The sequence below is a fragment of the Megascapheus bottae genome, chromosome 8 (genome assembly GCF_031878675.1).
Source record: "Megascapheus bottae isolate mThoBot1 chromosome 8, mThoBot2.hap1, whole genome shotgun sequence".
Taxonomy (NCBI): Eukaryota; Metazoa; Chordata; class Mammalia; order Rodentia; family Geomyidae; genus Megascapheus; species Megascapheus bottae.
Window position 1 is genome coordinate 55,643,367 of NC_143516.1, and position 16,766 is coordinate 55,660,132.

Consider the following 16,766-nt stretch of genomic DNA (forward strand, 5'->3'; position numbering starts at 1 on the left):
AAGCCCCAGGACTGACAAAAAAAAAAAAAGAAAGAAAGAAACATATAACAAAAATTAGAGACAGTTCAAAAGTAAAGGGATGTGTAAAGGGATGGGTATGTATGACATGATAAAGTGGTGGTTTTCACATTTGTTAAGGAAAATATTGGGGCAAGAAGAGTGTTTATTGAGAACTTAACTTTGCTAATCACCCCTGGCTAACTCTGATTTATGAGTGAAGAAATTCAAACATAGCAATTAACTTTAATAAGATCACATGGCTAGTAGATACTATAGCCTAGAATTAAAATTAATCTAATTCCGAAAGACTAGGTTCCAATATTTAATTGGATCTGCCAGGAAATAAGATGCTAAGAAAAAGTTAAGATGAGTAGCAGTTGAAGAAGTGGTTCCAGTTGCTGGAACTATATGGACTAGCAACAGGAAAGATGGCAAAGAAAGTAGCTGTAATAAGTCCACCTCTGTGTCAGTGATACTTATTTGAAGAAAACTAAAGCGAATCCTATTTAAAGCAGAAAGGATGCTATCCCATCAGCTGTCCTAACAACTTAGTTATGAAGAAGGTTTGAGTTAAGCTGGCATTTTAAAAAACCTTGCTGGGTACGTTGGCTTACGCCTGTAATCCTACCTACTCAGGAGGCTGATATCTGAGGATCAAAGTTTAAAGCCAGCCCTGGAACAAAAGGACCTGAGATTCCTATCTCCAATTAACCTCTAGAAAACAAGGGAACTGGGGCTTGGCTCAAGGGTAGGTCAATAGCTTTGAGCTGAAGAGCTCAGGGACAGCACCCAGGCCAAGTTCAAGCCCCATGACACCCCCCCCCCAAAAAAAAAGTCTTAAAACTAAACCTAAGGATCAGATACTTGCTTGGCCTAGTGGTAGAGTGCTTGGCTAACATGCACAAAGACCTGGTTTCAATTCCTTGGTACCACATACATAGAAAAAGCCAGAAGGTAGAGCTCTAGCCTTGAGAAAGCCCCAAGGACAGTACTCAGGCCCTAGGGTCAAGCCTCAGGACTGGCAAAAAAAAAAACAAAACAACAACAAAAAAAACCCCTAAGAATTTGGTTGGAAAGCTCTACTGCCATCATTCTCCTCACACTCTAGGCCTAAGCTACAACACCTACAATCTGAAAATTGCCACTATTCGTATCATGTCTTGATAAGATGCTTGAAATAAGTAGGATCTCTTTTTAGTAATACCAGCAAGACAGAGCAAACAAAAACTCTCAAAGTCCTATAACTTTGATTGTCAGCAAAAACAGAAGTAACTCCCCTTCCAAATCTTAAAAAAAAATGTATCTGATTGCCCCAAGCTGGAGAACTCCTGGAACCCTAACCACAAGATTTCTAGCCTTTGCACTATGGGGTGTAAGGGATGCTGAATGTCAGTTCAGCATCAACAGAACAGCACACGGATGGCCTTGAAGCTCTATGTGCTATTGGGGAGCAACCGTGTGAAAGAAAGGCATTAGTGATTGAATTGACATAGTATAAGCTATTTAGAAATGTTGGATATTGTGGCTTAGTTTCTTAGGGTATAGCCTTCTTGTTAATGAAGATTCTGTTATTTTCCATCCATAGAGTTGATTAGATATAACAAGTATCGTAACATGTTTTCTCAAGTCACTTTAATAATGATGAAAATTCTGTTCTTGCGAAAATTGTGAGGTTCTTTGTAGTAACTTCCTCCTTTTTATGTGACAAATGAAAACACAATCATTAATTTTTAGTAAAAAAGTTGGTAAATTTTATGAACATGATTTTCTGTGTTAAGCCTTGGTATCACAGAAGCATGTAAGTTTTACGTAAGCCAAAGTAACTAACAAAGGTAACCTATATTTTATTGATTACTAGGAAATTTTATAGCAAATCTTAAGGAAGCTTTAGGACATCAAGTAACAAGAATAAATTACCTTGGAGACTGGGGTATGCAGTTTGGTGAGTATGTTTCAGACTTTTTTCTCATTGCATTGCAGGTTTTTTTTTTTTTTAATATGATATCACTTGATCATCTGAAAAGAATATAAACAAAGTAGGGAGCCCTGCCTGTTTTTCTTGTGGTTCTGAATATCAAACTGGAACCTCAAGTCAAGATGACATACTCTTTACTAGTGAGCTACATTCCCCAGCCCATAATGTTGTTTTGTTTAAATATATCATATTCAGAACAAGGCCTGAAAGGTATGTTTTTTTAATCTTAAAGTAGCATACACTTATTAATTAAATGTAGAAGCAAGAATATAGAAAGGTTAAATCTAGATGTGTATATACTTCTCAGCCACAGCCCTTTCATGTTTAAATCTATGGTGGTCCAGCCTCCCTGGGCTCCTACATGAAATGAGATCTGCTACTGAAATATGGACAGTGGCCCAGGGAAAAATGAAATGTGATACTTTGTCTTCCCCTTGAACTATATGGTAGTAGGGGGCAAGGGTCTCAGGCAAAGAATGAGCCCCAAGCATGGGACTTTTCAGTAGCATAAATAATTTCAAATATCTGTTTCCTCAACATCTTAGCTCACATGAGCCAGTTATGCAGATGTTGGAAAGCAAAAATCCTGTTAAAGTAGTGAAAAGCTGGTAGCATGTGAAACAAATTTTTGTGCGTGTGTGGCGGGGGGGAGGTAAGGGAGGTTGGCAGGGCTTCAACTCAAGGCTTGCTGGGCTAGCTTCCAACCACAGTCCTCAGATCTCAGCATCCTGGGTACTAAGGATTACATCGGTGAGCCCCTGGCACCGGGTTCAATATCAACTTTCTAGGTTTTTTTTTTTTATGCTTTTTTTTATTAAAGAATTTATTAACATTGATTTTTACATCATATTTCAAATAACAAGTTAACTTTCTAGGGTTTTAAGATGCATTCCTAGTTCCAATCTATAAAGTATTCTCTGACACTCAGACACGTCCTTGCCCAGCTTGAGGAAACTTTTGTCTATAGCCTTCTGTTTGTGTGCTTCTCTCCCCTACTAGGTGATATGTTCCTTCAAGATATAGACTTTATTAGTTCTTTTTGTATCCACAATGCCTTGCACCTACAGGACACTCAGAGTAAGAGATTTGGGCCTGGGGATTAGGATTAGCTAATCCTAAAGGGATCTAGATAATATTTTAGAACTGCACAAAAGTATGTAGTACACATTGCCAACTCTGAAGTTCTCTGATCTTTCTTTTTTTTTTTGCCAGTCCTGGGCTTGAGCTCAGGGCCTGAGCACTGTCCTTGGACTTTCTTAAGACTAGAGCTCTACCACTTGAGCCTCAGCACCACTTCCGGCTTTTTTCCTATATATGTGGTACCGAAGAATTGAACCCCGGTCTTCCTGCATGCTAGGCAAGCACTAGGCCAAACTCCCGGCCCCAGTTCTCTGATCTTTAATGTTCTTCAGCTACTATGGTGAAATGACAGGTTCTAAAAGAAATATCAGTTCATTTGGAGAAGAGATTTAGTATGTCCACCTCTTAAGAATATTACCTTTTTATTTGGATATTTGAAATTTGATAGGGAAGGGGGGAAAACCAAGATGGGTGGGGAGTGTCAGGCGGGGGGGGGGGGGGGGGGGGGGAATGGGTACCAAGACATGTGAAAGGGTATCAATGTATGTGAATTAATGCACCTTCTATCTGGCAAATATCATGTAACCCTTTTACTAATTACAATAAAAAAAATCCAAAAAAAATATTACCTTTTTAGCTAATAAAAATCATTTTCAGACCCCAGTATCATTACTATTCACTGAGAAAGAGTCACAAAATGTGTCTTGTATGTTGAAAAATCCAGTGGCAGTCCTCAGCAGTTCATAGTTACAGCTTTGGGCAAAACAGTCAGAATTAATAGATGGTGGCCACCTTGGATTAGTTTGACTAACTTTGTCATTTTACAGGCATTAGTAAATATGCAATGATGCTATTCATTGAATTTTAACCTCAAGGTTTATGATAGTGGTCTAAAGGGCTACTTTGGTTAATGATCTGTCAACATTTCCATTATAATCATCATTGTTGAAGAATTATAATTTTGCTGTTTTGGGCATCCTTGTGTGAAAGTTGGCAGATGGATCCTAAGCACAAAATCCTAAGCTTTTGGACATATATTGGATTGAATAACATTTCCTTTTCCCATTTTCTGTTTTTTTAGAACACACTGGGCATCTTTCCATATCCTGTTCCTAAGATCCTGAATCATAATAAAATGTAGTTTTACTTTAAAGCAAACAGAGCTGTAGTTGTCCCTCTATTGCTATCTAAGCTCCAAAGTGTTGTGTGTGCCTATGTTCTAATTTGAGTATTGTAAAGATATTTAGGTCTGAATTTAGTAATTGACATAGCCACAGAAACATTAGTTTTTCAGAATAATGAAACTGCTTAATTACTACTCTTGGTTCAGGTTGTGTTTATCCTTCTAACCTCAAATTGTGATCATCTTTTAGCAAAATCTCACTATAAATAGTATAGTCTATTAGTAATTTCCTATCCTTGTTTATAAACTTCATTTAGTATATTTATTAAAAAAATTTTTTTTGGCAGATCTGGGGCTTGAATTCAGGGCCTGAGCACTGTCCTTGGGCTTTCTCAAGGCTAGCACTCTACCACTTGAGCCACAACACCACTTCTGGTTTTCTGGTGGTCAATTGGAGATGGGAGTCTTAATGAACTTTTGACTTTCCTGCCTAGACTGATTTTGAGCTGTGATTCTTAGATCTCAGCCTCCTGAGTAGCTAAAATTACAGGGGTGAGCTACCAGCACCCAGCTTATATTTTGATTTTTAATTTTGATTTGTCTCATGAGTGTCCTCTCGTGTTTATATTCGTATACATGACATTTCATTGTTTTATGACTATATATCTGTGTGTATATGTGTATGTGTGTGCATACTAAACATACTGCAGTTTCTTTGTCCATTCTGTTCTGGGGCACCTCAGTTAGCTGTTGTGAATAGAGTTTGTAATAAACATGAATAGGCAGGAATCTTTCTGCTGCATTAATTTACTCTCCTTTGGATATATGTCCAATAGTGGTAGGAGGAAGTCATAGGGAAGATGTATTTTAGGCCTTTGAGGAATCTCCATACTGTTCTCCAAAGAGGCTGCACTACTTTACATTCCCACTAACAATGAATTAGGGATCCTCTTACCTCAATCCTTATCAAAAGTTGTTGTGCTTTGCTTTCTTTACAATCTAACTAAAATGTGATAGAACCTTAGTGTGATTTTAATTTGCATTTCCTTTATGACAAAGGATGTTGAATACTTTTTCATATATCTTAGCCATTTGTAATTCTTTTTTTAAAGAACTATGTGTTCAGTTTGCTTGCTTATTTTTGATAGGAGTGTTTTCTTGCTTTTTAATTTCTTTGAGTTCTTAATATAAAATGTTTAAGTTCTCAATATAAATTTCTTGAGTTTCTTAATATAAATATTCACAACTTTTAAAAAAAATTGTCAGTCCTAGGACTTGAGCTCAAGGCCTACGCACTGTCCTTGGGCTTTCTCAAGGCTAGTGTTCTTCCACTTGAGCTACAGCACCACTTCTGGCTTTTTCTGTGTATGTGGTAGCGAGGAATTGAACCCAGGGCTTCATGCATGCTAGGCAAGCACTCTGCAACTAGGCCTTGCTCCCAGCCCAGATATTCACAGTTTTATCTTAGGAATTTCTGATATTATCTCTGAAGTTATCAAAGACTGAAAAATCATGTATGTGTGAATAAAGGAATTTTGGCTGGAGAGCTCCCCGGTCCAGAGTTCAAACCCCATGACTGACCAAAAAAATAAAAAAAGAATTTTGTCAGTTGGGTATTTTGAGAGAATTAACCAAGATCCTGTTTTTCTTTCTATTACTTGTTTAAGAACTAATACTATAACAAGTATACCTTAATGTTTTAACATACAAGTTTAAAAGGAAAGTGTGAAATCACCTCTATTAGTTTATTTTCAGTAGTTCCTGTTGCCTTACAAAAGAGCTCTTATTCAATGTTTGGTTTTTTATTGTCTATTTGGATCGTGCTGGGCCCGGGCACTGTTAGTACATAGACAAAACAGTAGTGGTCCCTGCCTTTAATGAGTTTGCAGTTTCATCAAACTGAATGTGATTGTTATTTCCATATTCTATTAAATTTGCAGTATGAAATACGTAGTTCATTATATTCTTTTGTTTAATACAGAATATACTTTGAACATTTACACCTTTACAGAAAGTGAAAATAGATTAGTATTAGTCTCGGATATATAATCTTTCTATATGCTAATCTATTCTACTCTATAGTTTTTTATGTATGGATTGTCATGGTAGGTCTTCTGGGAACTGGCTTCCAACTGTTTGGCTATGAAGAAAAACTCCAGTCCAATCCTTTACAGCATCTCTTTGAGGTGAGTTGACAAGAAATGATATTAGAAAGATGTTCATCATTTTCTTGTTACTTAGTAACAATTTTTTGGGGGGGGGCCAATCCTGGGCTTGAACTCAGAGCCTGAGCACTGTCCTTAGACTTTCTCAAGGCTAGTGGTATACCACTTGAGCCTCAGCACCACTTCTGGCTTTTTTTTTCTATGTATGTGGTACCGAGGAATCGAACACGGGCCTTCATGCATGTTAGGCAAGTACTCTACCATTAGGCCAAACTCCTGGCTTCACTTGGTAACAATTTTTAAACCTAAATTTTAAAAAAGAAGTGTTCCTTAAAACTTGGAACCGAATTTTAATTGATTTTTTTTTCTAAAACATAATTGAAAATATATTGCCATGGAGTTTATTTCTAAGTGTTTCTTTCATTGCAATTTTGGTTAACTAGAGACAGTTATTTTCTCAAGTATTTACGTAAACTGGACACTTAAGAGAAATTTTTGTTTTCTGTCAGTCACTATAACTACAGCTTTCTTCTTAGTAAGACTGATTTAGTCTTATGAAACATGATTATATACTTTCTTGCTCTTTCAATTTATTTTCATGAATGAAGGGAAACAAGATGTACTTCTGTCCCAATTTGTCTATGGTTTTTTCCATTATGTCATGTAGCTTATTTTTTCAGCTTTTGCCTAATATGCACTCCTTTCTATTCTTCTTCATTGCGTTCTTTGGATAGTTTGTTTTTGTATCTTCGGCTGTGCCTGGCATTCACTAATAAAGCTGTTCTTATCCATGTACTTTCCAGTCAGTATCTGTGCTGTTTGTTGGCCATCCTGGTGACACACCAAACTTCACACTCCAGTGTCCTTCTGTGTGTGAGCAAGAGCTTTGCCAAAAGAATTTCTTACTACTTCTGCCAACACGTCAAAGAACACTTTATCATTTCCTTCTTCTTTTTTTTTTGCCAGTCCTGGGCTTGAGCTCAGGGCGTTAGCACTGTCCTTGGACTTTCTCAAGGCTAGATAGAGCTCTACCGCTTGAGCCTCAGCACCACTTCCGGCTTTTTTCTATATATGTGGTACTGAGGAATCAAACCTGGGTCTTTGTGCATGCTAGGCAAGCACTCTACCACTAGACCAAACCCCCGGCCTATCATTTCCTTCTTAACTTGATTTTTTTCTTTCCTCTAACTTTGCATTTAAATTTTTTGATACTAATTCTTTTCTGTTTGTTTGGGGTTTTTTTTTGTTTTTTCTGGGGGTTTTTTGTTGCTGATTTTTTTTCTTATTTTTTTACTATGATTAATAGAGGGATTACATTATATTCACCAGATAGTGCATAACTTCACAAACATTAATACCTCTTCTTATGACATGGTCCCCTTTTCCCTCCCACCCTCCCCCCGCTTATCTTGATTTCCCCCTTTCCCTATCCAATTTCAAATAACCAATTAAGCATATATAAAATATATCAGATAACAATGTGAAATATTGTAACAACATGAGATAACCAAGGGATGACAAAAGAGATGAGAGATAACATAGTACCTTAAGAACAACAGTCATTCATTATATGGCTTTTGTTTCCTTCTCCTGGAGGTCCTTACATTTTGTGTCATACTATTTGGCCTAATGTCTCTAGATTTTGTTCTATTGTAAATCTCTGCTAGGAGAGCCCAAGGTTTCTACTGATTATGACAAATGAGGGAGACTATTGGGCCTATGTTCCTTTGAGTCTGGCTTACTTCACTTAATATAATTTTTTCTAAGTCTTTCCATTTCCTTACAAATGGGGTGATGTCGTTCTTTCTGACAGCAGCATAGAATTCCATTGTGTATAAATACCACATCTTGTTGATCCACTCATCAACTGTGGGACATCTGGGTTGGTTCCATATCTTTGCTATGGTAAATAGTGCTGCAATGAACATCGTTGTGCAAGTGGATTTAGTATGTCCTTGTTTCTGGACAATTGGGTAAATGCCAAGTAGTGGAATTGCTGGGTCATAGGGGAGCTCTATGTTTACTGCTTTCCATAGTGGTTGAACGAGTTTGCACTCCCACCAACAGTGTAGTAGTGATCCCTCCTGGCCACATCCCCTCCAGCATCAGTTGTTATTAGTTTTCTTGATTCTGGCCATTCTAACTGGAGTGAGATGGAATCTTAGAGTTGTTTTGATTTGCATTTCTTTTATGGCCAGAGATGTTGAGCATTTCTTCATGTGTCTATAGGCCATTTTTGTTTCTTCTTCAGAGAAGACTCTCTTTAAGTCTTTGGCCCATCTTTTAATGGGATGGTTGTTACTTTGGAGATTAGTTTTGGGTTGATTTAATTTTTTGAGCTGTTGATATATTTTAGATATGAGGCCTTTGTCCTTTGTATGGTTAGTGAAGAACTTCTCCCATTCTGTAGGCTTCCTAATTAATTTACTAGCTATGTCCTTTGCCTTACAGAAGCTCTGCAGTTTAATGCAGTCCTACTTATTCAGCCTTTCTCTCATTTGTTGTGTTTCTTGGTCCTTAATGAGAAAGTTTCGACCTGTGCCAAGGAGACCTAGTGTATCTCCTATTCCTTCTTGTAAACTTTTCAGTGTATCTGCTTTTACCTCGAGGTCTTTGATCCATTTGGAGTTAATTCTAGTGCAGAGTGACAAAGAAGGATCCAACTTTAGTTTTCTGTAGGTGCTTAACCCGTTCTGCCAGCACCACTTGTTGAAGAGGTTGTTTTTCTTCCATTCTATTTTTTTTGGCTCCCTTATCAAAGATTAGGTGGCCATAAGTCTGTGGTTTAATATCTGGGTCCTCAGTTCTATTCCATTCGTCTTCAGGCCTGTTCTTGTGCCAGTACCAAGCTGTTTTGATTATTATAGCTCTGTAATAGAGTCTAAAGTTTGGTATTGCAATTCCTCCAGTGCTGTTCTTTCTGCTAAGAAGTGTCTTTGCTATATGGGGTCTTTTAATTCTTAAAGGCCTTTAGAGGTTTGTCATTCCTCCTGAGTTTATCTCTGCAGTGCATTTTAATGCTTATATTTTATGTATGTTAACTTTTTGTAAACATACATGATGAAGAGTTTTATTGATGGATAAGAGATTATTATAAAAATTAATAACTATATTGTTATCTGAAAGCATTCTTAGTGCTTGAAAATTGCTTTGTTTTGCCACTCCAGGGGCTTGAACTCAGGGCCTGGACACTTTCTCCAAGCTTCTTTTGCTAAAGGCTAGCATTCTCCCACTTGAGCCACAGCACTACTTCTGGCTTTTTCTGATTATATGGTACTGAGGAATTGAACCCAGGACTCCATGCATGTTTAGCAAACACTCTACCAATTACATTTTGATACTTAGAATAATGATTTTTTTTTGTCAGTCATGAGACTTGAACTCTGGGCCTGGGTGCTATCCCTGAGCTCTTCAGCTCAAGGCTACCACCCTACCCCTTGAGCCACTGCCCACTTCCGGTTTTCTGGTGATTAATTAGTGATAAGAGTCTCATAGACTTTTTAATGCCCCAGCTGTCTTTGAACCATGATCCTAGATCTCAGCCTCCTGCGTAGCTAGTATGACAAGTGTAAGCCACTGTGCCCGGCTAAATAATGGAAAATATTTTTTACCACAAACTTAGCAAAGCTTTCACCAGATATAGAACTCTAGAGAATATGGCATGGCCCAGAAAATAGAAATACCTTCTTGCAGACCTTGTACCATTGATTTAGAATACAGTTTGCCCTGAAAATTATTCCTGTTACCTTTTTCCTACTCTGACTCAATTAGTAAACTAGTTTTTTTGTTTTTTGTTTTTTGCCAGTCTTGGAGCTTAAACTCAAGGCCTGGACTCTACCCCTGAGCCTCTCTATGCTCAAGGCTAGTGTTCTACCACTTGAGCCACAGCTCCACTTCTGGCTTTTTCTGAATATGTAGTACCAAGGAATCGAACTCAGGGCTTCGTGCATGCTTAGGCAAGCACTTTACCACTAAGCCAAACTTCCAGCTTGTTTCTTCCTTATTGAACTTGGTAGCTGTGAGCTCTTTAAGAGGAAAGATGTTTTTTCCTGATTCTTCATTAGCTCTGCACACCAAGCTATATAGTAAGGGTTGAATGAATTTGATTTCATATTTTGCTCTTTTGTCCCCTCTTGTTTTGTGTATTCCTGGTGTGTGTGTGTGTGTGTGTGTGTGTGTGTGTGTGTGTGTGTGTGTGTGTGTGTGTGTGTGTGTTTTAGACAGATTCTAAACACACAGCAGACCCAGCAGGCCTCAGACACTTGATGTTCCTCCCTCAACATTTAAGTGATAGAATTGCAGGCCCAAAGCACACTTAGCTTTAATTGTACAATATAAATCTACTGTGAGTTCAGAGTAGGACTAAGTATTGTAGGATATACTAATTATTATTTATTAGAATAATACAGGCTGTATGGCACTGACCCCAACTGACATTATAGATGCCTTTCTAGCTTCCCATTGCCATTAGTTGTCACTGGGAGCACAGAATTTTCTCAGTATAGTTGTAGTTCAGAAAGTAGTTTGGTCTGGACAGTGGATGCCTAGTATGTTTTTTTCTTTTTCCTAGAGTTCCTTTTGATAAATATTATAAGATCAGATGCATATAGGCCTTACACTTTGGTATTCCTCTCCTAAAAGTTTCCTCCTTTGGTCTCACTCTATGGATGCCTACAGTCCTGTATTTCATGTATTTTAGGTCTGCCTTCTGCATATGAGAGAAAATGTGTCATTTGTCTCTGAACTTGGCTTACCTCAATATGATTTGTTCTAGGTCCATGCATTTTTAGTATCTTTCAAAAAATAATAACATTTTTTGCGGGGGGAGGACAGTATTGAGATTTTTAATTCAGGTCTAGACAGGCACTCTACCACTTGAGCCATGCCTCCAATCTTTTTTTTTTGCCAGTCCTGGGCTTGAGCTCAGGGCCTGAGCACTGTCCTTGGACTTTCTCAAGGCTAGAGCTCTACCACTTGAGCCTCAGCACCACTTCCGGCTTTTTTCTATGTATGTGGTACCAAGGAATCGAACCTGGGTCTTCATGCATGCTAGGCAAGCACTTTAACCACTAGGCCAAACTCCCGGCCCCGCCTCCAATCTTTAATACTTTTTGGAATAGCTTCTCAGGATTCCTCCTGGATTGAAACTATTTGAATAGACGTTGATATGAGGTACCAGAGTACCTTCAGAAATACGTACACTAAGCCTGCCTGCCATATTAATGGATTTATTTAATTGATTTTTTTGCCCATTTGCAAAAAAAGTATTATAAAAGTGAGTAGAGGGGAGTTAACATTTCATAAGTTGGGTAATGACTACATTTCTAAAAATGAAAAAAAAATTAAAAAAGAAATCTATTAAGATGAGTAGTGTACATGTTTTCTTAATTCAAAATTACCCATACATAGTCTATTCATTGTATCTATTTTGCCCCTTTGTAAAAGGGCATTTATTAGAAGAGAAGTAGAGTGTTGAAGGATAACATAACTCTAAGTAAGCTCATGTCATATAGATTTGATCCTTCATTCCCTATATCCAGAGCCAACTTTGAAAAAAAAAATAAGTGTAGGCTGCTGAGCAGTTGTCAAGGACTAGATACTTCAGAAGTCTTGACTTCTGACTTCACAAGTCTTCAGTTTGCTGTTTTCCTACACATTACCAACTTCTTGTTTATCTTTAGTTGATTTCTATGCATTATTCTAGAATTAAACATCACCACTTAGAGATTTCCTTTTTATTTTTTGTCAGTCATGGGGCTTGAACTCTGGGCCTGGTAACTGTCCCTGAGCAGCTCAAAGCTACTGCCCTACTCCTTGAGCCACAGCCCCACTTCCAGTTTCCTAGTAGTTAATTGGAGATGAGTCTCTCATTCTTTACTGCCCAGGGTGGCTTTGAACCAAGATCCTCAGATCTCAGCCTCCTGAATAGCTAGGATTACAGGCATGAGCCACGTGCCTGGCATCCTATCATTCATTCATTCATTCAGCCAGTCCTGGTGCTTGAACTGGGGCGGGGCACTATCCCTGAACTTTTGCTCAAGGTGAGCACTGCCACTTAAGCCACCAAGCCACTTACGGCTTTTCTACTCATATGTTGCCTTGGTATTTTGATGTTACTATATTATTAGTCTCTTCTGTAGCTCATTTACTAATTGTTGTTGCTTTCTTATTACTTTAGTAGTTTTCAGGATGTAATAGTAACCTGTCATTGATGTGTCCACCTGGAAGTAAGTTACAACTTGTAAAGAAAATCTTTGTAGTCTATAATTCAGTGCTAATTGAAACGAGGATAATTTATTACTTACAATTACTATATTTTAGAGACTAGAAGGTGATTAGAAGTGAGCCCTTCTGAAATCATCACCCCCACACCTGTGACTGAGTAGGTGCAGCACAGAAGCAGTCAAGATGGATAGTGCTAAAACAGCAGAAATGAGTGATCCACATGTTCTTAGGAATCCTGCCCAAAAGGCCTTTCGTACTATATACCATCCTCAGTCTTTTTGACTGTCTCACAGAATCTGGAGACCATTTTCAAAATCTGTCATTAAAGCATCTGCTGAATCTTGGCCTTTCCTTTCCTGGATGGAGTTACCCTGTTCTCTTCATGTTTCTCAGAGATGTGCAGGAATAATTGGCAGTATGGGACACCAGGCCTTCTTAACCTAGGGGACTATGAACTTGGCTGGGAGGAAAAAGTTGCTCTTTATTTTCACTAACCTTTATCAGAAAGAAAGCATTTGCTTCTAGTGTCATATCATAAATTCATTTTTTCCTATGTGGCTAAGTATATGTCTCTGCAATTTTTATAATCCTTTTATACATTTATAAACATTTTGAGACAGTTGTCTATAGGTTTCACCAAAAGCTCATAATGAGCTTTTGTCATGAGAATACTTTTAACTGTAAAATCTCACTATTATTTTTTATTTTATTTATTATTTCCATTTTTTGTTATAAAGGTGATTACAAAGGAGTTACAGTTAGGTAATGAGTACATTTCTTTTTTGGGTAGTGTCATCCTTTTTGCTTTTCTGGTTTCCCTTCCTGTCCTCACCTACAAATTGTATAGTTTATTTTCGACATATTATCTATTGAGTGTCAGTACTGCATTTATTTTTGGTTTTTGTCAATACTATGACTTAAACTTGTCTTCATTGCCTGCTCAGCTGGCATTCTACCACTCATACCATGGCTCCAACTGGCTTTTTGCTGGCTGTTTGGAAAATAGTCTTGCAGACTTTGCTTCCCAGGGTGGCTTCAGAAATCTGATCCACTAGTTCCCGGCTTCCTAAGTACCTAGGATTACAGATGGGGGCCACTGGTGCCCAGCTGTTTTCCTGTCTGCACTAGAGATAACTGCGTCGGGTAATATACTCCATTTAATGAGCTATTATACTTTTCAGGTTTATGTGCAAATTAATAAAGAAGCAGCAGATGATAAAAATATAGCAAAATTGGCACAGGAATTCTTCCAGCGTTTGGAACTGGGTGACGTGCAAGCCCTTTCACTGTGGCAAAGATTTCGGGATTTGAGTGTTGAAGAGTACACTCATGTTTACAAGGTACTGTAAATTATCCTGTGTTCTACCCTTGAAGGGCATGTACAGCTCTCTGTTGCACTACTGCTTCCTAAAGGTGCTCTTTAAGCTTGGGTTTTAGCATAGACTTAGGGATTTAGTGGGGTTGGGAGAGATGCAGGGTAGAATGATGAGTGACTTTGTATACTGCTTTCTTGAATGGTAACTCCTTTGTATGACTACTTAATGATGAAAATAAAATAAAGAAGACAAGGTTGAATGAAAAATTAGAACTCGAAGATTGTTTAGATGAATTGAGCTACAGATAATCTTGAATCAGTGTCAGATGACATTTGGTTTTTCTTTCCTTCTGTCATTTTTTTACTTTTTCGATGTGTGTGCGTGCGGGGTGAGAGGAGTGGTCCTAGGACTTGAACTCAGGGCCTGGACACCATCCTTAAGCTTTCTCAAGGCTGGCACTCTACTACTTGAGCCACAGCACCATTTCTGGCTTTTTCTGTGTTTGTAGTACTGAGAAATCAAGCCCAGGGTTTCATGCATGATAGGCAAGCTCTACCACTAAGCTATACTTCCAGCCCTCTTCACTTTTTCTTATTTTTCTTCTTTCACTTCCTCAGGTCTGTATATGAAAGGTATGCAATTCCTTCATTTAATGAATATTTGAAATTAAAAGTATGCAAGAGACAAAAGTTTTTGCTGTTGTGGAACTTACATACTAGCAAGTGGATATAGAGCAAATCAAGCAAGTTAAAGATAAAACAAAGTAAACAAGAGGTTGACAGTCTGATAGCATACACAATGTGATCAACAGTGTGCAAAGAGCAGAGTTTTGGTAAAAAGCCTATAACCTGGAATAAATAAACAATATGGGGAGCACTAGGACAAAATTGAAGAGGCTGTAGATAGGGCATGTATATACTGTTTTCTAAGACTGTGTTCTGTAGCTTTCTGCTGAGGAAGGAATTTTCTGGATCTTTGCTATCCACAGTGGCAGTCACTGGCCACAAGGTGGCTAAGAATGCTCAAAAGTATGTGTAGTATGCCTGGGAAACTAAATCCTCAGTTTATTCATTTTTAACATGGTCCTGCATTTTGTTACTTATGATAAAATTATAATTGTATAGTAAAAGTAATTATAAGGAAATTAATTATTATAATCATGAATAATGCATTGTCAAAATTGACAATGGTGACATTGTCATTGATAATGCACTAATTATTAATTAACATTATTAATGTTAACTGTTTGCTGGATGAGCTTTACAGAGATGTACCCACATAAACAGTCCCAGTTATTTATTTTTTTATGCCAGTCCTAGGCCTTGAACTCAGGGGCTGAGCACTGTCATTGGACTTTCTCAGAACTAGAGCTCCACCACTTGAGTCACAGTACCACTTCTGGCTTTTTTCTGTGGATATGGTACCAAGGAATAGAACCCAGGTCTTTGTGTATGCTATGCAAGCATTCTACCACTAGGCCAAACTCTGGGCCCCAATATTCTCAGTTTTACATGGACCTTATGACCTTGGTATTGAAAAGCAAGTTTCATTGATATGCTTAGAGGCATATACACAAAGGAGTAAATTGATTCACATTTTATTTTCCTCATCTCTTTGCCACTGTTAAAGCATGCTTAATTTTGTCATAGTGTTAATATAATTGGAGAGTTAACCAACATTATTTTTTTTGTGTGAATCCTTTTAGCGTCTAGGAATATACTTCGATGAATATTCTGGAGAATCTTTTTATCGGGAAAAATCTCAGGAAGTCTTGAAGTTGTTGGACAGTAAAGGACTCCTACAGAAAACAATGTATGACCAGGTCACTATTCTTTAGTAAAGTTAAGGGTGTGCTTTGATTTTTTTTTTTTTTTTTTTTTTTTTTTTGTCAGTTACGGGGCTTGTACTCTGAGCTCTTCAGCTCTACCACTTGAGCCACTTCTGGTTTCCTATGGCTAACTGGAGATAAGAGTCTCATGGGCCCACTTCCTGACAAATGTAGCTGTAACCACTCTACATATTACCCCAACAATAAAGTACAGTTTAAAAAAAAAAAAGTCTCCTAGGCTTTCATGCCCAGCCTGCGATCCTCAGATCTCAGACTCCTGAGTAGCTAGGATTACAGGCGTGAGCCACAGACCCCCAGCTTTTTAGTCATTGTCTAAGCATTTTTCCTGTGCTCAAAGTACTTTTTCTGTCAGTAGCAAAAGCCTATTCTCAAAGGAGAGGGATGAACCAGAAGAAATGAGAGATCTGCCTCAGGTCTCACAAACTGTCAAGGTAGAATTTGAAAAAGAAAGTAGAATTTACTAGATAGAGTTCTTTCCTTACAAAAAAAGTTTTGACAGGTTTTATATATTGCATATATTGTTGATTGTGTGTGTGTGTGTGTACACATTGTAGAATATTTGAGTCAAGGTAATTAAAATACTTAAGTCAGATCCACTTTTACTAGATTCTTACTCATAGTTCTTATTAGTTGTAGCTTGAATGACTTGCTTATTGCTACTTGGGTGACAACTGCTTCTTTGGCTTCAGGTTTACTAGAGTAGATAATCTACTTTGAAGTCTTGATTGATTATGGGGATTCACAGTTAATTACCTTTTGCATTTCTAGGAAGGGAACTGCTGTGGTGGACCTCTCTGGGAAAGGTGACCCCTCTTCCTTCTGTACTGTGATGCGAAGTGATGGGACTTCTCTTTATGCAACCAGGTTTGTAGCCTCTGGTGTTGGAATGTGTAAAATGTCATTTTCTTCATCTTATGAATAATGAAAGGTAATACACTTCACCCTCAAAATTGTTACCTACTGCTGGCTATAGATAGGTCTTTTGCTTTCAGTATTTTATTTGAGTTTCTATTTATTGTCAGAAAAGGGACCC

General features: G+C 37.8%; 1 protein-coding gene across 2 annotated transcripts in view; it reads left to right on the forward strand.

Annotated features, from left to right (window-relative positions):
- Rars2 (arginyl-tRNA synthetase 2, mitochondrial) overlaps positions 1 to 16,766 on the forward strand; it is a 45,376-nt gene that overhangs the window by 19,877 nt on the left and 8,733 nt on the right. For both annotated transcript variants that reach the window (XM_090338456.1, XM_090338457.1), the window contains exons 7-11: positions 1,859 to 1,942; positions 6,288 to 6,364; positions 13,750 to 13,908; positions 15,590 to 15,696; positions 16,502 to 16,597. In XM_090338456.1, coding sequence (XP_090194582.1) covers positions 1,859 to 1,942; positions 6,288 to 6,364; positions 13,750 to 13,908; positions 15,590 to 15,696; positions 16,502 to 16,597 — 523 coding nt within the window. The remainder of the gene's footprint in view (positions 1 to 1,858; positions 1,943 to 6,287; positions 6,365 to 13,749; positions 13,909 to 15,589; positions 15,697 to 16,501; positions 16,598 to 16,766) is intronic.